General features: G+C 53.8%; 1 protein-coding gene across 10 annotated transcripts; it reads right to left on the bottom strand.

Moving 5' to 3' along the window:
* Positions 1-535: 535 nt before the first annotated feature.
* Positions 536-12,456, bottom strand: STAC2 (SH3 and cysteine rich domain 2). Of its 10 annotated transcripts, XM_073235541.1 has the most exons (14): positions 11,901-12,454; positions 10,827-10,938; positions 6,229-6,535; positions 5,812-5,909; positions 5,552-5,642; positions 4,495-4,607; positions 4,332-4,404; positions 4,182-4,243; positions 3,616-3,713; positions 3,188-3,239; positions 2,772-2,832; positions 1,545-1,608; positions 1,008-1,187; positions 536-842 (listed from the first exon to the last, which is right to left on the bottom strand). In XM_073235541.1, exons 1-14 carry the CDS (start codon positions 11,963-11,965, stop codon positions 659-661), a joined length of 1,560 nt encoding a protein of 519 aa, XP_073091642.1. In that variant the 5' UTR covers positions 11,966-12,454; the 3' UTR covers positions 536-658. The 10 variants fall into 10 exon arrangements, 9 of the variants coding, with proteins under 9 accessions (XP_073091642.1, XP_017495790.1, XP_073091643.1 ...); XM_017640301.3 differs by having other exon boundaries at positions 536-1,187; positions 11,901-12,456; XM_073235542.1 differs by lacking the exon at positions 10,827-10,938 and having other exon boundaries at positions 11,901-12,451.
* Between the last annotated feature and the right edge of the window lie 9,046 nt (positions 12,457-21,502).

The raw sequence follows: 21,502 nt of genomic DNA on the forward strand, positions 1-21,502 counted from the left end.
GAGTCATCTCAGGCAGGGCCGCACTGTCTGCGACTGTCCCCGCCGCCAGCGATCCTGCCTCGGTCTTGTGGGCTGCGGGCCGAGGCCGATCTCGGGTGGATATTGAGCTCCCCGGGCTCGTCTGTTCTCGGAGGGCACCGCTGGGTAGGCAGAAACGGCCTTGGCGCGCGGAGGTGTGTGTCCAGGGCCTGAGGGACCCAGGTGCCCGTCGAACGGCAGTGACCACAGCCCCACCCTCTCTCCCTCCGACCCCTCCCGCCTTTCCTCGGGTCCTTCCCACATCATTCGCCCCTTTTGACTCCCCCCAGCCCTCTCTCCCAAACAGCTCCCCAAACCCCCCATCTCAGGCTGCTCGCAGGGAGGGAGTGAGGAGGCCTGCGGACCCCTGTGCTGCCAGGGCCAGCACCACACCCCTTCTCTCCGAGTTCAACAAATTCTTTCACCCTCAGGCTTGTCCCTTCTCAGCGCCTCCAGCTCCCACCCCGTTACTTGCCTCTTTCCCTCCTCTCCCAAGCAGATACACAGAGCAGACAGGTTGGGACAAGAAATATTTAATCGGGGGTCTGGGAGCTCAGCAATGCCCCAGGAGACGCATCATGCAGCCTCATGTACAGTGGGCATTGGGCCCACCCCTGGGATAGTGCTTAGGGGGAGGGCCTCATGGCAGCAAACAGGGCAGTATGGCTACAGCCCCCCTCTGCAAGAGAGAAATGGGGCAGGGCCATTGGGTAGGAGAGTGTGACTGTGCCCAGGATGGGAGGTGGCATTGGCTGGCAGGATCAAGGGCACAAGAGGAGGCTCTGAGCTTGTGGGGAAGGAGATTGGCACCAGAGAAAAGCAACCTACAAGGGAGGGAGGGGTACTGTTCATGTGTGCTCACCGCACCCCCAGTGCCCACCCCTTCCCCCTTCCTGTCCTGGTGGCCAAACAGAATGATCCACCTTCCTTGTCTATCTCCCACTCCCTCCTCCTCCCCATGGCTTTGTGTCCAGGACAATCAAACATACAGCCAGAAAGGGGACCCCTTCAACAGCAGCCCTGGTCCCTGCAGAGTCCAAAGCAGGAGTAAGGAAGGTTCAGTCCCGAGGGTGTGGCTCCTGGGGCTAGCCTGACGGGGCCTGGGACAGGGGCTGAGAATCACAGACTTCCCTGGCCAGGTGCATCTGCCACTGCAGGCTTTCAGAGTCCTGACAGGGAAACGGGGATTGTTTGGACCAAGCATGGGCCGGTTTTTTGTTCTCAGTTGGGTTGATGTGTTCAGGCTGCTCTTGGGTGTCCTCTTCCAGAGACAAGGTTAGGATGAGGCTGCCCTGTAGTGACAGTTCTACTTGAGATAGTCTCTGATTTGCTACCCCCTCCTCTGACCTCAGCCCTCCCCTCCTCTGTCCACCAGGTTTCAAGTAATGGGAGAGATTCCCACAGAACTTTCCTGAGAATTGATGAGTGACAGAGGCAGTGAGACCAGAAGGTGGACTCGGGATCCTCTTGCAGTCCTGAATCCCCTCCCAGCCTAGGGCAGAGGGCTGAGGGAACTGGGAAGGCACCTTCCTGAGGCCCCACTTCCAAAGGGGTGCTGCATGGTCACACACGCAGACTCAAGCAGAGGCCCTATGGGGAGAGGGGAGGTGTCAGGCATGCAAAGGTGGTATGGGTGTGGGAAGGCTCTCTGGGCGAAGCGGCAGGGAAGCAGTCCAGGAACTGCCCCCCAGCTCTGGCAACTGGACTGGGGGTGTCTGGACACTGAGTGGACCTACCTGGACTTCCCCATTCCCTCCCACCTTCTCTTCCTCTCCCAACCCCAAGTTTCAGAGGAGACACCTCCCAGGGCCCTCTGGGGCCCAAGAAATAAACCCTTCCTCAGTACAGAAGGCTCTGAAGCCATGGTGAGTGGCCCCCAGGAGAGAAGCAGAGGGAAAGTGTGGGCAGATGCCTGCTCCCCTCTGGGGCCAGAAGCAAGGGCCAGGCAGGGGGCAGGGATGGTGTCTGGATTCTCTTGGCTCCTCTCAGATCTCGGTCAGAGCATCGGCTGGCACCAGACCCCGCTTCTTGCCACTGCTGACGCGGATGAAGCCGTCAGCATCCTTGCTCCTGCCCACGCCCACACAGATCTGAGCGGAAGAGACAGCGAGCTGAGACTGGCACTGTCTGCAGCCCGGGGCCCAAGCCCTGCTGATGGCTCCCAGGGGGCCCACCCAAGGGATGACGGGCCCAGCATCGGATGTAGTTGTCCCAGCTGGGGTGATGGGAGCAGACCCCATGAGGGTACAGGGCACTGCAGCAAGACCAGGACATTGGCTGACACAGAGCAGCACTTCAGGGCTGACCTTTGAGATCAGCTGGTCTAATGCCCACGCCGAACTGAACTCCATTTCCCAGATGCGGAAACAGGGGGGAAAGGATTAGCCCGAGGTCATACAATCAGCAGGAGGCAGAGCCAGCATCCAAACTATGCTTCTAGACTCTTAATCCAGTGCTCCTCCCTCCCCTAAGCTGTCTCTAACGTTATTCAGCCTCCTGCCTATGGTGGCTCCAATTCCCAGCAGGGGGTGAATGGAGAGCCCTGTAGTCCCACCGCTTCTAACCTGCCTCCCCTCCTGCTGCCAGGCTGCAAGTCCGCTCCTTAGGGGATCACCCGTGCCCCTGCCACTTCTCTCCCATGCCCACCTCTCCAGCCATCGCAGGGCCCAGACTCACCTGGTTCTCCTTGAGACTCATGTAGCCCTGTTCTTTGTTCCCAGAGAAAGGTTGGCAGCAGCGCCAAACATTCTCACCTGGCCTCACCCGCTGCACAAAATTAGCTGGGAAGAATCCAACCCGGTCGCCAATCTTGCCCTGGAGATGAGGCTGGCAATAAGCACCAGTGCCCTCCCTCTCCCCCTACTGCTTTCCCTCAGTGTAGTGCCCACTCAGATCCAATGCCATCATCCTGCAGAGCCTGGGCTCTGTATTCATGCCTCCAGGAGGGTGGCTTCTGGGCTAGAGGGACAAGGTGGGCAGAGGGACAAGGCTGAGGCAGGAAGGGTCAAGTGAGAGTGAGGCCCAGGGCTGGTCTCAGGCTGGCTAGGGCTGATAGCTGGAGGAGGGGAGGTCTTCGGGGCCTGGAGAGAAGGCGGGGCAGGGCCAGCTGCAGGTGGGGGCTGGTGTGGCGTCTACCATGGTCCCTCCATTGCCCACCCTGCCAAGTCACCTTCCACCAGTCCTCGTTAGAGTCATCCACCAGCATGATTCGATCTCCAGGCCTGGGAGGAGAGAGCTGGGGTAACATGAGGGCAGGAGGGACCTGCTCTCTCCAAGTCCCAATAGCCCTGGCCCCCAGGTCCCTTGCATGAGCCCCCTCAGCTACAAGAGTATTCTTGATGCCCCTGGAGGACACCGTGTAACCCCTGGTCCAGCAGACACTCTCCCGGGCAGGGGGCAGGAGACATGACATCAGCACCAATCCCTCCTGGACTCAGGGCAGCTCCGGCTCCTCTCTGGGCTCAGCTGCCTCAAGCATGCCAGGAGAAGGTTTCTGAAGATACCCCTCTCACTTATGTTCCAAGGTCTAGGAGTGCACAGCCCTGAGGTTGGAGACAGGCAGCTGCCTTGTGGGGCTGGTCCACAAAGAGAACTTACTGCAGAGCCAGATCATTGTTCTCCTGGGGCAGGAACTTGTAGAGTGCGACATAGGAGTACATGGGCCCCACATCTTTCCGCAGGTGGGGCTTGAGGGGCTGTGGGAAAGCTCTGGGTCAGTGATGGGAGGGCAACATCCTCCTCTCCACCCACTATCCACTTGCCCTGACCTTGCCTATCCTGGGCGAGCTAAGAGGTGGGACATGGTGCTCTTGGGTCAATGATAGGGAGAGGTTAGACTCTCTGATCAGCTATGCTCACCTACCCCTGGGGGGACTGGGCCAGGGAAGGACCAGGGGGATACTCCTCTGCTTGCTGCCTCCTGGAACCACCCACCCCTGGGGGAGCCAGAGCAGCTGCAGGAGGCGTTGGGTCAGTGCTGGCAGATGCATCTGTCTTCCACGCCTACTCAGGCTGGCATTGCCCACCCCTGCAGACTGAGATAAATGACGGAGCAGCGATCCTCCCATTCACCATGCTCTCACCTGCCCATGGATCAAGGACAGGGAGAAGCATCATCCCTTTCCCACCTGGCCTGCTGGAGCTCAGGGCCAGCATAGCCTCACCTGCAGTCCAGGGCTCTTCTCCTCTGGTCCTGACCCTTCGCTCTCAGTCGGGGCTGTGAATACTGGAGATGCCAGGGGCGGCCAGGTGTGAGGCAGCAGGGCAGCCTGCACTGCCCTCCAGTCCTGGCCCTGGTCCCCACACCCACTCACCACTGTCACCAGGGCCCTCCTCTGAGCTGCGGATGCTGCCTTCCCCATCCTCGGTCAGCTCATCCCGCTCGCTCTGGGAAGAGAGAGGTGGGAGGCCTTGGCCCCTGGGCCTTCACCCTCACAGACCACTGCCCCCGAGGCCCCCCTTTGGTGCCTGCCATACCAGACTTCGTGTGGGGGACTCAGAGGTGCTGCTGAAGCTGGAGCGGTTCATCAGTGCCAAGGAGGTGCCATAGCGCAGGGTCTCGTAGATGGGGTCCACTTTCCCACTGGCCCCTGCCAAGATCCACCCTCAAGGCCAGGCACCCAGTTGCCAGCCTCACTGTGCCCTGTAACCCAGTATCTCCAGGGCTAAGCATGCCCTAGGCTGAACTCACATCTCCCCATCACCTGCATCCCAGCGAGGGCTCCATGCGCTCTCATGGTGCCCAGGCAGAAACCTGCTCATCTCTGCCCATACTGACCCCGGCACCTTGTCCTACCCAAATACTTCTAGAACCTGCCCACTTCTCACCATCTCCACTGCTACCAGCCTGGCAGCTACCAAACTTGCCCTTGGCAACTGTCACAGCCCCCCAACTAGTCTCCCTGCTTCCACTCCAGCTCCTCAATCCACGTAGCAGTCAGAAATGCCCTTGGAAAAACACAAAAATGCCTTTGGAATGAAGTCCAAAGAACAGTCCTAAAATGGACCCCACGACCTTGCATCCATGGTCCTGTCACACCTCTCACACTCACTGCCTCGACCCCAGCTCCATTGTCAGGCCCCCCTCTTCCCACACCAGCCTCCCCCAACTCCACAGGGGACTAACTTCCATCCTGCACATCTCTAGGACAACCTCCCTGTCTCGGCAGGTGCAGACAGTGCTGCTTTATCCTTATTCCCCAGCCTTCTCATTTCAGGCATTTGTCTGAATGGGGATTAATTGGCGATTTGTGTGATTATCCCTCTCTCGTCCAGCCCCTTGCTAGATCATGAACTCCACCCTCTTCAGTGCTATGTCTTTGTATCTAGCACAGTGCCTGGCACTTAGTAGGTGCTCAATAATGTGTTTATTAAAGGATGAATGAGTGAATGAGCCCTACTTTGAGGACAGGAGCATCCAGAGAAGGGAAGCAGTAACAGAGCCATGTGACTCAGGTGCCCATCTGAAGAATATGTGGGTTTTCTCATTGCACCACAGTGGGATTGGGGGCAACAGTTGCAGGGGGGCACTCACCAGTGGGTGGGGACTCTCTGCTTGTGGCACAGGCTGGTGGTGGCTCATGCACCAGGAGGGGGGAGCTGAAGTTGCGGCGGAAGGAGGAGGACTGTGGCAAGAGGGGACAGAGGGAAGGACATGAAGAGGTCATAGACCACCAAGAGCTGGCCTTCCCCAAGCAAGGACCAGGAGAAACCAGTCTTGAGGGGCACTCATTACCCCACATGCCAGTCCTGGGGGCTCTTACAGCCAGCTGTTTCCATGTGGTCCCCACTCACCGTCTTGCCTGCGCATTGCTGATGGGAGATTTCCTCAGAGCACCAGAGGTGGACGCTGACTTTGCACGTCTTACACCGCAAGCCCTGCTTGGAGTTTCCTGGCAAGGAGCGAAGGGGGCCGCTGAGGGTGTGCAGAGAGCAGGGTTTGGGCATCCCCATGCCAGCCTTGGAGCCCAGTGCCCATACCTTTCACAGAGTCAGGGTGTGAACTGGCACCACAGCCGGGATAGTTAGTAAACACAGTGACACTGGGCAAACACCCACCCAAGAGTGCTCACCTGTCCTCCCGGGGTGAGGGGCACAGTTAGGACTGGGGTCCTTGAGTAGCAAGACCCCAATGTAAGAGCAGTTCCCTGGGCCCACTACCCACACCCAGGCAGGCCCTCCCCTTGTCACCTCAGGGCCTTAGGCACCTACCCACAATGAGTTGGTGGCAGAGCTCACAGGGATTGGCTCGCTTGAAGACATGTTCCTGGAAGCTGTGCAGCCTCACTGGTTTGAGGGGCGCCAGGGGGCGTGGGACTGGGCAGGGGGAGGGGGTTGAGGTGGGTAGGCCCCAGTCTGTAGATGCCGGTGGTGGGGATGGAGGAGGCAGTGGGGTTGGGGGCGTCAGCAGCACCTCGGTGGGGCACTTGAGCTCAGAGCCTGAGCGAAGGAGGAAGTTCTCCACACTCTTACTTCGAAGGATGGTCTTGAGGGAAAGTGAGCGCTTGAACTTCTGGAGCTGAGGGGAAGAGGAGCTATAAGTGAAGCCCAGAGGGGGCTGGCTCCCCATCAGGTTACCTCCTTGGGCAGCTGCAGCATGAAGGCTGAGGACCAGAGGCAAAGTACTAAGAGAGAGGCTGCCAAGTCCCACACTCCTGGGAGAGCCAGGCAAGGAACCTCTAAGAGCAAAGGGGTTCTGGCTGGGTGGGCACAATAAGGAGTGGTGAGGACTGTGGCAAACTGGATGGCCAGGGAGCAGCTGCTGGTCGTTCCTAGGCAATTGAGGCTCGCCTGTGTGGCCTGCCTAGTATTGCCGGATTTTCCAATTTTTCAAAAAGAAATCTAGACTTTTATGTGGATAGCAACAAACTCAAGGAGTCTTATTCTTTATTTCTTTGCAGAAATGTATACTATTTTTCTTGCACCTTGCTTTTTTCAGTTAACAGTAAACCTTAGAAATCATTCCATACCTATAATAAAGAGTTTCATCATTCTTTTTTATGAGTATACAGAATTTCATTGTATGGGTGTATCATTTACTCCAGCTAAAAGAATTACTTTGGCACCAAATGAAATACACCAGGTCCTCAGTTTTCTACCTGTGTTCTTGAACAGGAGTGGGGGAGTGGTCATCCTGGACCTTCCTCCTCAGGGTTAATTGCCCCCCAAGAGCTCTCACCAGTCCATGCCCTATAGCCACCTCATGGCCTCCCCTTCCCTGCCTCAGCTCAGGTCCCTGCATGCCCCAGCCTGGTTCAAGGCCACAGCCCCTTGCCTCTGCTCTGCCCACTCCTACCTGCTCTGCGTACTGCGGCCAGGGTGGTCCTCCTGACCCTGCCAGGAACCTCTCACGGCTCCTGAGGACACACCCAAGTCTTTGGCACCAGTCACAAGGCTGCAACTTGGCCAAACCTGCCCTTCCAACCTATGCCTTCCACCTAGTTTCAGGCAGGGAGACATGGCACCTGTGTGCCATGGCTGCCAGCCTCACCACCATGCCAAGAGGATGGAAGTGGTGGCCCCTCCAGCCTCAGGGAGGCCAGCAGGCAGCAAGACAGAGGCGGAAGCAGAGAGGGAACTGTTCAGGCACAGGCAGGCCCCAGTGTGCCAGCTGGGAGACCAGAGCCCTGGGGTGTCTGGCATGCTGAATCGCCAGGCTCCTTCCAAACTCAGCTTCCTGGACAGCACTGTGGGCTTCTTTGTGTGTCTACGAGAAGCAGGGCCCCAGGCTCCAGATGGCTGGGTGTTGGAGCAGAACTGGAGAGCCAGAGGGACAATTCATTAGAACACAAATGTGTTCTATGGGTCAGATGTGTTCTGGGGGCTCTCACAGGCCCAGAGAGGCAGTTGAACCCCCTACCGTTTTGCCCAGGAGCAGTGTGCATAGAGCACACAAGGTCTCTGAGAGGATGTGCTGGGGAAGGGGGTGGGGGAGCTAAACCTATCGCCTGAAGGCAAGCCACTTCACTTCCTCTCTATGAGCCTCAGTTTCCCCCCATCCAAGAGGAAGGAGACAGAACTAACACTCTCTAAGCAATACAAAGCTCTGGTCCAAAAAGTAAAAACATAAACTTACAGTTATAGTGAGGAGCTGTCATTGTCAGAGTTCTGGAACTGAGCTGGCACTTCACATGCAACATCTCATTAATCTAGTGCTACCCTCTGAGGTGGTGATGACTACTGTCCCACTTTTCAGATAAGGAACTGAGGCTCATGGGGAGTGAAGTCACTTACCCATAATGAGTCCTCAGCTGGTAAGTGACAGAGCTGGGACTTGAACCCGTGGCTTTGGCTGTTGAGCCCAAATGACCAGGAGTGTCCCGCAGCTCTGAGCCCTGCACTGGCCCTTACCCCTACCCCTCAGCTATGCCATGGGTTTGTCCTCCAGGTCAGTCACGGATCTTAGGTTTAGAAGGGACCTGAAAGACTGGCCACCTGGAGCTGTCCCCACCCCACCCTATCACCCCACAAAGCCCTGGCCACCTCCCCTCTGAATGGTTGACCCCGTTGGTCACCTCTTATGGCAGGAAGCACACCGTCTCTTGGGACAGTCATTCCATGTTTGGGCAGCCGGTCACTGGAAAGTGCTTCCCTGTGTAGAGCTGAAACCTGCCTCCCTGAGATTTTTGTCTGTCAGCCCGGGCTCCTCCCTTGGCTCCAGAAAGGACTACTCCCTCTTATACGTATCAGTCCTTCAAATATTTGAGGACATCAATCATGTTCTCCCCTCCAAGGCTGTTATTTCCACAGCACTCTTCACAGGATGAGATTTCAAGCCTCCGTACTCTCCAGCCTGTGCCTTTTCCTGTTCCCCACCCCACCCCCCAACGACAAAAGCCACCACTGCAGGGGTCCAGAGGTCTCTGGGACAGAATGTTCCCTAGCACCAGGGCAGCCCCAGCTCCAGCTGGGCTGTGGGCCCCAGATCCCAGGAGGGTGGAGAAGCAAGAAGGAACAGCATGGCACCTGGGTGGCTGGCAGATGTCAAGGGCTGTGGCTGGAAGGCAGGATGGGGGGCACCTCTGCCAAATGGCTTGATGCCTGTCCACTCCAGAGACGTTTGGCTTGGGTACCCCCACCTCATTTTGGCTCAGTCTGGACAGATATTCCTGCTTCTGGGACTCCTAGTTCCCAGAGAAGACCTTTCCCCATCTCCCCACCAGCCATCTTTCTGGTGCCCTCACTGTCCCAGGGCTGATTCCCTGGCATTGGGAGAAGTTGCCATGTACCCTAGCAACTTGACCCACCTGGATCCTATTTCTTCCCAATGTACCAGGAGCTTATCTGGCTTGGAGCCTGGACCACCAGGCCTGTTCTTCTGAATACCCTCCAGAGGCAGAACCTGGCCCATCTGCCTTCTCCCACCTCCCCACGCCCTGGACGATCCCCTTTCCTCAGATCCCCCCAGCATCTCCTCACTTCCCGCCAGCTCCTGAAAGGGCGCTAAGCAGCTGGACGTGGGTGGTGGCGGACGTGGCACAAGCTGACTCAGATGGCAGAGCTGGCATGGCAGGGTCTACCCAAAGATGGTACCAAAGGGGATGATGGCAGGTCCTATGTGGGGGATAATGGAGGGGCCCAGAGAGGGCAATAATCACACTAGGAGGGTCACTGAGTGGCTCAAGTACTGGAGTAAGACCCAACCTTAAGGTGTGCAGGAAGCTGGACTTGGGTTAGGCAAGGAATGTCCAGGGGGCCCTAAACACTGACAAGTAAGCCTGGAATGTTGGCTTCACTGCCTGATGGGCACCAGCTTCCTCTGTTATACTAGCCTCAAAATGAGCTTGGAGGTCAGCAACCCACCCTCTCTTTCCTCTCCCTGACCCCTACAGTCCGTACACAGAAGCTTCTTTGGAACAAGATGAGGTAGGGGGATGGAAGGAAGCTGTCAAGACCCTGAATTCTCTCCCTGCACACCCCTGCCCTCCTAAGTACTTCCTCCAAAGATTGCCCGGCTCAGCCTGTGTTTTATTGCTGAGTCCTTCACAAGGGGAAGGGGCCAAAGGGTCAGCGCTCCAACTGGCTGGGCACAGAGGGGCCAGGTCAGGTGTGAAATCCCCCTCCTCCCTTGCTCCCTGGAACTCCATGGCTCACACCCTGAGGTGATGGCATTGGAGGGTCCTTGGGCTGGCAGGACGGGTGGAGAGACCTGCCAGGCCCTAGCCTCCCACTCCCCCCACAGCTGAGCTTGCAGTCTGCTGGTTTGCTGAGGCCCCCAAGCCCCTGGGAAACAAGCAGGTGGATTGTGTATGTCTGTCCAGGGCCACTAGAAGGCAACTGAGAACGTCAGGGACATTGGAACCCAGAATGGGGCCCAGTTCCTGGGAACCTCTGCTAGAAAGAAGCTGTCAAATATTCTAAGCAATATCTTCCCAACCCAAAACCTCAATCAGTTCCCAGAAGAGGCTTGGGTCTCTTAGGGGGAGTGAACTCTGTTCTGAGAGGCCAGTCTCATTCTCTTAAGGGAAGAGGTCAAATCTGAAGGCTTAGAGGTGAAAACCCATCCGCTTCCTCTGGTTTAGAGCTGAGGAGCTACCTGGGGTGCCTCAGCCAGAGCCCACGTTGACCCTACCCACTTCTCCCTGGCCACTCCCTTGATAACCTTGACCTTCAATTAAGCTCATATGTTGGGGAGTGGTCAAGACAGAATGAGGAGGAAGGGCATTGAAGATGAGTTAGTTCTACAAGGGCGTGCCACAAATGCCCCCCATTTTTAGTCTTTAGCGCCTCCTCCTCATCTGGATAACAGGAGCAGGATAGGAACAAAATAGCAGGGTGGAAAAGAGAGGGAAGGGGGTCTTGACCCTAACTTTCCACGGGGGGCAGGGAGCGCCTTGACACAGCCCCTTCTTTTCTCCCCAGACCCAACGGTTCAGGTTGTTTCCACGGAACTTCTTGCGGGTCAGTCTGGAGCTCCTAGAACTTGGGGAGTAAACGGACAGATTAGGGGTGGGGGCGTGGAATATGAGTCTGTCTCGTCCCTCCCCTTCAGCGCCACTAGTCTGGGCTCTGCCTGCCTTCACTGGGGAATAATTTATTCATTGTGACTCCCGCAGGAGTAGCAATCATACATAATTACGGTTAATTATGACATTCATTAATTACGATGACTTCTCTTTTTGCTTCTCCCCTCCCCTCTCCGCCTCCTGTCCCGCTCCCGGAGTGGGGGCTGGGGCTGCCTGTCGTTCTGCTCTGGAGCCGCAGCAGCAGTCCCCGGGTGCCCGCCCGCATGGCCCGCGCTGCCGCAGCCCCCAGCGCGGACCCGCAAGCTGCGCACCCCTGGCCGCGGCCTCGCGTCCCTGAGCCTAACCGGGTTGGGAGGAGGGAATGCAGGACTGCAGCGGGTCCGAGAGACATACCCAGAGAGACTCAGAGATAAACGCAGAGAGACGCGGACAGAAATCGGAAGAGACACCAAGACCGAGACAAACAGGTTGTAGAGACATTTTCAGAGAGACACAGGCAAAGAGAGGGACACACCAAGCTACAGAGACTTGACGGACACGGGAGGGGTGCACCTCGCACGCACACACGAGCGCGTACACAGACCCACACCCGCTACACGTCGCTACACACTCCCTCCGCCTGCGCTGCGCCGATTCCCTCCAACAAAGCCGAGTTACAACCTCCCTGGAGGGTCGCGGCAGCGCGGCAGCTCATCACGCGCGCAAGGGCGTGTCGTGCTTGCGTGATGAGGGCTCCTTGTGGCCCCTCATCGCCAACCCACTCGCCCCGGGTGGCTGCGACGAGCCTTAGGGAATCACGCGAGCATCGTCACTCTGACCCCAGGGAACCGAGCCCACAGTGGCGACAGCGTGGGGAGGAGGGCGCGCGGGCCGGAGGCGCACAAAGCAAGGGTCCAGGCCTCGAGCCTCCCAAGTTACCTTGGTTTCCTGGAGGGCAGAGACGGTCCCAGGGCAAGTGTGGGTAGCCGCGTCATCTGGTTCATTCTCCTTCTCGCTCATTTCGGTCATGGTTGGGAAATCGAAGGCGCCGAGACCCGACGGCAGGCCCGCTGGGGGCAGGTTGTGGGCGGTGGGCGTCTCTCTGGGACCCTGACACCCTTTTCCAGAGACTGCCCCCCAATGAACCCCAGCAGGAACCCTCCACGGCAAAGCGACGCTCCACTCCCCGGCGCTGGCGGAGAAAGTTCCCAGGTTGAACAGTGAGGGGAGGTAATTACTCGGGGCCGCAGGAGCGGGACGACCCCGGGAGTGAGGACCGAGGGTCTGCGGAGGATGCTGCTAGGAGCGCGGGGAGGAGAGAAGTGGGGACGCGGGGCTGAGCCGAGGGAGGGAGCTACCGAGCTGTCTGTGTCCGGCCGGCTCCTCTGTCCTCTGCGCCCGCCCCCCATCTCCTTCTCCCTCCCCCCGAGGCTCCAGCCCGGCACCCGGCCGCCCCTCCACCCAGTCCTCGCCTCCCAACTTTGATTTAGGAGGTCGCCTGGTCCCTCCCCTTTCCCCGGCGGCTCCCCAGCGCCGCTATGCAAAGCAGCTTCTCAGCTATTGGCTGCCGCGGTGTCCGGAGGGCGAGCCGGGCGGAGCCTGAGGGGGGCTTGACAAGATGGGGAGGGGCTCCGAGGGTAAAGGAGTGGAGGGAGCAGTTTGACTTCGAACAACCCGGAAAGGGGAATGTAACAAGATTGAGGGAAAGCTCGGGAGATCTGCAAGGGTTTTGTGGAATAAAAGTAAGTTGGCTCTGCAGAAGGATAGCTGAGAGAGATCAAAGTTAGGACTGATAGTGAAGTGGAGAGAGAATGGGAACTCTTCAGCCCCAGTAACTGGAGGTCTCTGCCCTTGAGAGACTCTCCAAATATACACACCCCTGGACTCTGAGGTAGGGGTTTCATCAAGCAGGGAAGGGACATCTTAACATCATATGTCAAAGGCCAGGCCTGACCAACCCCTCCTTTGTGGATAGAAAGCAGGACAGTTGTATTCCTTTCCAGTCTTGGTATCTGGACTTCAGTAAAAAGGGGTCTCACTCCCCACATCCAAGGTCCCCAAACCTCTCCAAAACATAACCCCCTCCTAAAGATCCTGCCACAAATGCAGTTAGATCAGGGTTTGGGAAGAGGGTTCTTAACCTTCAAGGTGTCCTCTGTCCACTTGGCCTGAAGGTACCTCTTCCATAACACAAGTCGTCACCTAACATTCCCCCAATTCTCCCTCCCTCACCTCCAGCCCTCCTTCTTCCTAACTCCTTCTGGCTCTGACCAAAAGGTCTAGCTTCATCTCTTGGTCTGTCCAGGGAAAAAGAGGTAGAATGGGGGTTGAGGGAATCCCTTCCTGGGTGTGGGTAGAGAAACTTCTGGATCTAATCCTCCAGGAGCTTCTCTGCTGTTGGTGATGAGATGGGGGGTGGCACTCAAATCTTCATGTCAGCCCCGGAGGGCAGGCACTGGCCCTTGTGCCCTCCCTGCCACCCGCCCGTGCACGTAGCCATTCATGCAATCTCCCTTCTCTCGAGGATGAGCTCACCACTGGAGCACTGCTCAGGTCACTGTGTCTGGGGATAGAGATTTATTTGCCACTGGCAGAAGTAGGACAAGAGCAGACAGGAGGGCTTGTGGTTGTGGGGGCTTAGTACCCTCCTCCTCCAGATCCACCCGCTGCGGCTGCAGGCTTTCTGAGCGCTAGCTGTCCTGAAAGGAGCTTTGATGTAGCCTGGCCTCAGCCCTCAAACCAGTCTCCCCAAAGGCCTATTCATGACCAGCCTTCTCCCAGTCCCTTCTGAGGGCCACCCTCCTCCCTCTTGCCCAGTCAAGATCAGCCCAACATCCCCTCCTGGGCAACTCAGACTTAAAGGTGCTTGGAGCACCCTGATAGAGTCATCAGACCCTCCATCTGTCCTGGGCTGGAGTAATGAGGGTTTCTTCTATGTTGGAGACTTCACTGGGGGAGGTAGCCCCATTCCCTCACAAAGAGCAGAAGCTTTAGGGCCCAATACCTGTGTAGTCATGAATTAACTGTGTGACCTTAGGTAGGTAACTAAACCTTTCAGAGCCTTGATTTCCTCACCAGCAAAATGGAGATTGTGCCTACCTTACTGCTTGGAGAATGAATGAGATAGTTTCACTTAGCCCAGGGAAGACAAGCAGGGAAAGTTAATTTTCTTATTTCCCTCCGTTCTTCTGGGATCTTTGTCCTTTTTAAATGCTTTCCCTGAGAAGAAACAGCTTCCTTCTAGCATTTTCTTTGGCTGTTTGAGCCTGTAATTTCCTGGGGGAACCGATCCAGAAGGAGACTCTAACTAGACATGAGGAAGAATTCCCAGGGGTATCGGAGCTACCAGTGGTCAAGGAAAGCCAGGGAAGTTGGTGGGCCCAGGGGCTCATCTGGTGTTATCACCCGAAGACTGAGGTGGGGTAAATGTGGCAGAGGCAGGGGGCTGGATCCCATGACCTCTGGATGTCCTTTCAGGCAGGCCTGCAGCCTTCATGTTTCAGAGCAATCTTCCATGAACTAAGTCTGAGTCATTGTCTCAGTGCTGACAACTCCCACTGCAGTAGCTGGGGACAGGGCAGGAGCTGGGCTGGTGTCTCCTGGAGGAGGAACACGGTCCCATCTCAGACTGAGAAGACAGAAATGAGCAGTGGGCAGAGCAAGGAGGAAGGTGCTGCAAGAGGGGAGTGGGCACCCACACTCAGAAGGGCTGAGAGGTCATAATGGAACCACCAGGGTGTCTTATTAGGAGTGTTGAGTGACGAGAGTGGACACCAGGCTCCTGGGAGCCCGGGGACAGAGGCATGGACCAGAGACTTCACATCTGAATGGGGCACAATGTCTAGAACATTGACCTGGTCCTCCTCTCCAGCCGCACTTTTTTTCCTATTCTATGACCTTGGGTAGAAAGCTGTCCATCTCTGGAGGGACCATGGTTTCCTTCTTTTTAGTTTGGCAGAATTGGACTAGATTAGGTTGAAATGGGGAGTGAGATTAATATGGGGACAAAAATCATATATCTCTTGGTGCTCTTTTGAAGATTAAATGAGTTAATGTATGAAAGAGCTGGACAGAGGAGGTGCACAGTAAATAGTTGTTACTATTATCATTTTTTTAATTTATTTTTTTAGGGGTTCTTATCCTTGGGTTTGCAGGTGAGTTTCAGGGAGTTTACAAACCGCCTGAAGCTGTGTTTGTGCATCTGGAAAGATAAGTTTTCTGGGGAAGAGTCCAGAGCTTTCATCTTCTCCTCAGAGAGTCTAAGATCCCCAAAAGAACAGAACCACTGGCCTGAATGACCCCCAGGAGCCCTCTACTCTGAGAAGTTGTGATTCTCTGATGTGAGGGACTGCTTCTCCATCCATAAGGACTGACCTATTTTCTCCCATAAACACCTTCAGTTTAAGTCCCTCTCTGCTGTGGCCTCTGCCCCCATGGGTTGCCAGGAACAGCCCAAGCTTAAAACATGTGTGGCTGGCCTCTCCCTCCAGCTTTAGAATTGGAGCTCCTGGTGGGGGGCGTCAGTCATGGACGATTCCAAGTCTGGGTTCTCATCTCTCAGCTGGTGAGAAGAGGTCAAGCTCAGTGAGAGGCCTGGCCTTACCCAGCCTCCCGTATCTCCCCCTGCCAGGCCACTATGGGCCCGCAGAGGCAGATACCACTCTGATGAGTTAAGGCCCATGGCAGGCATCAGTAATTATGATTTTATGGAAATACAGAAGGCTGTTACACAAGTGCCTGACACACTTCCTGACTGTGGCATCTGGGACAGACAGGTCCCCGGGGCTGGACGAGGGCCCCTCCACCCACTGCTCGGACATGGGCATAGAGCCACCCTCCCACTGCCTGCGGCACTATCCCTAACATGCCCTGGGTAAGCTGTTCCCTCTCGCTGTGCTCCAGGCTCCCTGGAGGGGAACAGCGTGGGCTCCAGTGCATGCAGTCCCACCCCCAGGCCCTGCCCAGCTGAGAGTCTGTCCAGGACACCTGTTCTCATTTGGGGGGATAATGGGGTTGGAGATGTTTCCCTCTGCTCCACGAAGAAAACCTCTCTTTCCAGGAAGACATTCACTTCCATTGTCTTTCTTTTCTCCTTGAGGTTGGAGACACAGATGGCTGCAGCCATGTAGGGGTGGGGAGCCTAGTCCCTGACGCCTCCCCCTAGGCCCTGGGCCAGTTTGCTTCCCCGACCCATGTCTCTGATAGGGTCCCACAGCTACTGTTGTCTTTCTTCAGTCCATCCTCGCCCCACCCACAAGGCATCTGTTACCAAGGTAACAGTAATGTCATCACTTTGGGGTGAGCAAAGGGTAGAGCTCAGTGGACTGGGGTGGGGGACAATTAGGGGGTAGAATTTTGGACAGGTGGGCACCAAGGGCCCCCAAACTCTTAAAGGAAGATCTTTTGCTGGAGAGGGGCTCTGGGCACAGACTGGGGTAGTGGAAGGGAGCTGGTGGGAAGAGGGCAGATGAAGTCTGGAAGCAGCTGGATCCTGGTGATAGAGGGGAGGATGACTCTGGCTGACTGTGTGGGGGAGGCGTGAGGTGGGTGATGTTGGTACCGAAGAGATGTTGAAGCAGGGAGGATAGAGCCTGCCTTTAACTCTCCCATCAGGGCCCAGCTTGTTTCCTCCTCCTAGGGAGAGGTGCTCTGGTGGGGAGAGTCTAGCCCCAGCTGAAACAGCACCAGGGAGCCTAGGGCCAGCTGGGTGGTCCCGCTAGCCACAGACTGTGCAGAAGGGAGCACTGGACGCCGTGGGCTGGCAGTTGGGGCGGGGCCTTTGAGAGTGTATATTTGGAACATCTAAACCAGGAGGTCCTACTAAGCAGTGGCTCTGGACTCTGGGGGCACCTGACCCCCGCCCTTGAGCAGGCCTCCCTGTAACCTGACCCAGAGAGTTCCCTAACACGGAAAGTCTCTTTGAGCAGACTTGCTGGAGGGGTGCAACGGGGACAGAGCTGAGTTGACAGAGGCCATCAAGTGGGCTGTCAGGCAGAGGGAACAGCCCTGGCAGAGGCACAGAGGTAAGAAACAGAACAGCCTGCTCTGCAAGCTGCTGGTAAGCAAGAGGAAGAGGGAAGAGCCTAAAAAGGGGCAAACAGCCTTAAATGCTGAGCCGGGAAGCTAGGTTTTCCTGTGCAAAGGGGCTTCTCCTCCTCACGGAGGCATGGGAGGGGCAGGGGAGTAGACAAAGTGGTTCACTCAGAGAACTTGAAGGGAATTGAAAGATGTGGCTCTGTATTGAATGTTTGTACAAGCCTTTTGCATTTGACTCCAAGGATATCCATGTTGGTTTTCCACCAAAACCCAGTTTTAAGCACTAACCATTGTGTGCTACTGATGCCCCAGAAGATGGGTAGTTTCCCAGGGGTTTCCGCAGCCCAGCTTGAACAAGGCACTGAGAGCAGCGGAAGGCAGGGGGATTCTCCCCAGAGGAGTGGTTTGGTGGTGGTTCCTGTGTTGTAGGCAGATCCTCTGGCTTCCAGAGACAGCAAAATGGGAACAGAAAGGGAGAGGAGTGGCTCTTAGGGTCTTCTTGCCAAAGGCTTCCCTGTGTGCGGGGACATGAAGGAGTCCTACGTCTGAACTGGGTGGAAGACAGGTGTGCAGGGCAGTGAGGTGACTAGGTTCCAGACCATTCCCTACCAGCTAATGACCTTGGACAAGTTGCATCTCTGCAAGTTGCCTGCTGAATGCCACACAGCTACACTTGAACTCAGAGTTAGTCTGCTGTTCACCCAACACTAACACACCTGTCTAAGTCCCTGCTCTCAAGGGGCTTCATTCAACTCTGATGGCACAACAGATATTAGACAAAAGATACCACGAAGAAACTGAGTTATCAGATGACTACTTTGAAGGAATTTGGTGAAGGGCAGAGACAGGACGTGGTGAACATAGGCACCAACTTGCTGGGCTGCAGGAAGGGTTAAGAATCAGCCCATATGTTTGAAGCACGAACAGAGAGTACTGTTCCAAGGTGAGACTTTCTGGTGGTTGTGAGGGACTCTCAGAAATAAATGACTGAGGCGTAGAGCCAGGCCATGTGTTTTCTAACTCTAGGGGTCGCTGTTTAATGGTGGCGCCCGGTGGTGCTGTGCATCCAGAGGCTCGCAGACATTTTGCGGGGAGGAGGGACCGCTCCCTTGGGGCAGAGCATCTGTGTAGACAGGCACGTGGACCACGCAGCGATTGCCGTGTTCCTTTCTTAAACATTTTAAATCCCTTCCTTTAAAAATCATTTACCTGGAACTCAAGGTCCAGACCTTTTGACCACCAGTGTGGGGTTAGCAAAGGGTGCCTGAGCCCTGGACCAGGTGGGATTCTCCCTACCCAGGTGCCCTGCCCAGGGTCCCACACACTAGTGTGAGGGAGAGAAACACAGAGAGGGCCTGGTACATAGTAGGCTATCATTAACATTTTGTTGAATGAATGAATGAATGAATAAATGAACGAAGAACACTTTTCTCAACCCCTCTTTTCTATGAGGGAGAGTTAGAGCTCACCAACTCTCTAGGTTGGAATGTTGCCTGGGGATAGAAAACAAAACAGAACAAAACATTTTGGTTAGAGGAGAAGGACATTGAATTATTTCTCAGCAATTTTTACAGATAAAAAGTTACTTCCTGGGCTTAAGGAACCCCAAAGGGTATTATCAGGATCAGGTAATGCAATGGCCTAAAAAATGATAGGACATTTTGGGTGGGAAAGAAATCCATTAAAAAAAATTGCAGCAGAAATACAAAGAATTATTAGAGAATACTATGAAAACCTATATGCTTACAAGCTGGAAAACCTAGAAGAAATGGACAACTTCCTAGAAAAATACAACCTTCCAAGACTGACCAAGGAAGAAACACAAAATCTAAACAAACCAATTACCAGCAACGAAATTGAAGTGGTAATCAAAAAACTACCCAAGAAAAAAACACCCGGGCCAGATGGATTTACTTCAGAATTTTATCAGACATACAGAGAAGACATAATACCCATTCTCCTTAAAGTTTTCCAAAAAATAGAAGAGGAGAGAATACTCCCAAACTCATTCTATGAAGCCAACATCACCCTAATACCAAAACCAGGCAAAGACCCCACCAAAAAAAGAAAACTACAGACCAATATCCCTGATGAATGTAGATGCAAAAATACTCAACAAAATATTAGCAAACCGAATTCAAAAATACATCAAAAGGATCATACACCATGACCAAGTGGGATTCATCCCAGGGATGCAAGGATGGTACAACATTCGAAAATCCATCAACATCATCCACCACATCAACAAAAAGAAGGACAAAAACCACATGATCATCTCTGTAGATGCTGAAAAAGCATTCGACAAAATTCAACATCCATTCATGATAAAAACTCAACAAAATGGGTATAGAGGGCAAGTACCTCAACATAATAAAGGCCATATATGATAAACCCACAGCCAACATCATACTGAACTGCAAGAAGCTGAAAGCTTTTCCTCTGAGATTGGGAACAAGACAGGGATGCCCACTCTCCCCACTGTTATTCAACATAGTACTGGAGGTCCCAGCCATGGCAATTAGACAAAACAAAGAAATACAAGGAATCTAGATTGGTAAAGATGAAGTTAAACTGTCACTATTTACAGATGGCATGATACTGTACATAAAAAACCCCTAAAGACTCCACCCTAAAACTACTAGAACTGATATCAGAATTAAGCAAAGTTGCAGGATACAAAATTAACACACAGAAATCTGTGGCTTTCCTATACACTAACAACGAACTAATACAAAGAGAAATCAGGAAAACAATTCCATTCACAATAGCATCAAAAAGAATAAAATACCTAGGAATAAACCTAACCAAGGAAGTGAAAGACCTATACCCTGAAAACTATAAGACACTCTTAAGAGAAATTAAAGAGGACACTAACAAATGGAAACTCATCCCATGCTCCTGGCTAGGAAGAATTAGTATTGTCAAAATGGCCATCCTGCCCAAAACAATATACAGATTCGATGCAATCCCTATCAAATTACCAACAGCATTCTTCAATGAACGGGAACAAATAGTTCAAAAATTCATATGGGAACACCAAAGACCCTGAATAGCCAAAGCAAACCTGAAAAGGAAGAACAAAGGGGGGGGATCTCGCTCCCCAACTTCAAGCTCTACTACAAAGCCACAGTAATCAAGACAATTTGGTACTGGCACAAGAACAGAGCCACAGACCAGTGGAACAGAATAGAGACTCCAAACATTAACCCAAACATATATATATATGGTCAATTAATATACAATAAAGGAGCCATGGACATACAATGGGGAAATGACAGTCTCTTCAACAGATGGTGCTGGCAAAACTGGACAGCTACATGTAAGAGAATGAAACTGGATCACTGTCTAACCCCATACACAAAAGTAAACTCCAAATGGATCAAAGACCTGAATGTAAGTCATGAAACCATAAAACTCTTTGAAAAAAACATACGCAAAAATCTCTTAGACATAAACATGAGCGACTTCTTCATGAACATATCTTCCTGGGCAAGGAAAACAAGCAAAAATGAATAAGTGGAACTATATCAAGCTGAAAAGCTTCTGTACAGCAAAGGACACCATCAATAGAACAAAAAGGTATCCTACAGTATGGGAGAATATATTAATAAATGACAGATCCGATAAAGGGTTGACATCCAAAATATATAAAGCGCTCATGCACCTCAACAAACAAAAAGCAAATAGGCCAATTAGAAAATAGTCAGAGGAGCTGAACAGGCAGTTCTCCAAAGAAGAAATTCAGATGGCCAACCGACACAAGAAATGATGCTCCACATCGCTAGTCATCAGGGAAATGCAAATTAAAACCACAATGAGGTATCACCTCACACCAGTAAGGATCGCTACCATCCAAAAAACAAACAACAACAAATGTTGGTGAGGTTGTGGAAAATGGGGAACCCTCCTACACTGCTGGTGGTAATGTAAATTAGTTCAACCATTGTGGAAAGCAGTATGGAGTTTCCTCAAAAAGCTCAAAATAGAAATACCGTTTGACCCAGGAATTCCACTTCTAGGAATTTACCCTAAGAATACAGCAGCCCAGTTTGAAAAAGACAGATGCACCCCTATGTTTATCGCAGCACTATTTACAATAGCCAAGAAATGGAAGCAACCTAAGTGTCCATCAGCAGATGAATGGATAAAGAAGATGTGGTACATATACACAATGGACTATTATTCAGCCATAAGAAGAAAACAAATTCTACCATTTGCAACAGCATGGATGGAGCCAGAGGGTATTATGCTCAGTGAAATAAGCCAGGCGGAGAAAGACAAGTACCAAATGATTTCACTCATTTGTGGAGTATAAGAACAAAGAAAAACTGAAGGAACAAAACAGCTGCAGAATCACAGAACCCAAGAATGGACTAACAGTTACCAAAGGGAAAGGGACTGGGGAGGATGGGTGGAAGGGAGGGGTGGTGGGGAGAAAGGGGGCATTACGATTAGCATGTATAATCTGGGGGGAGGCACGGCCAGGGCTGTGCAACACAGAGAAG

This window comes from Manis javanica, chromosome 4 (genome assembly GCF_040802235.1).
Source record: "Manis javanica isolate MJ-LG chromosome 4, MJ_LKY, whole genome shotgun sequence".
In the NCBI taxonomy this organism is placed as follows: Eukaryota; Metazoa; Chordata; class Mammalia; order Pholidota; family Manidae; genus Manis; species Manis javanica.

Bases quoted from the DNA above. Each gene is read 5' to 3' on its own strand.
- STAC2 (XM_073235541.1), bottom strand. From the start codon at position 11,965: ATGAACCAGATGACGCGGCTACCCACACTTGCCCTGGGACCGTCTCTG. The intron at 4,608-5,551 runs GTGAGTGCCCCC...GGATCTTGGCAG, and splicing joins CAGAGAGTCCCCACCCACTG to GGGCCAGTGGGAAAGTGGAC. The intron at 4,244-4,331 runs GTGAGTGGGTGT...TGGCATCTCCAG, and splicing joins GGAGGGCCCTGGTGACAGTG to TATTCACAGCCCCGACTGAG.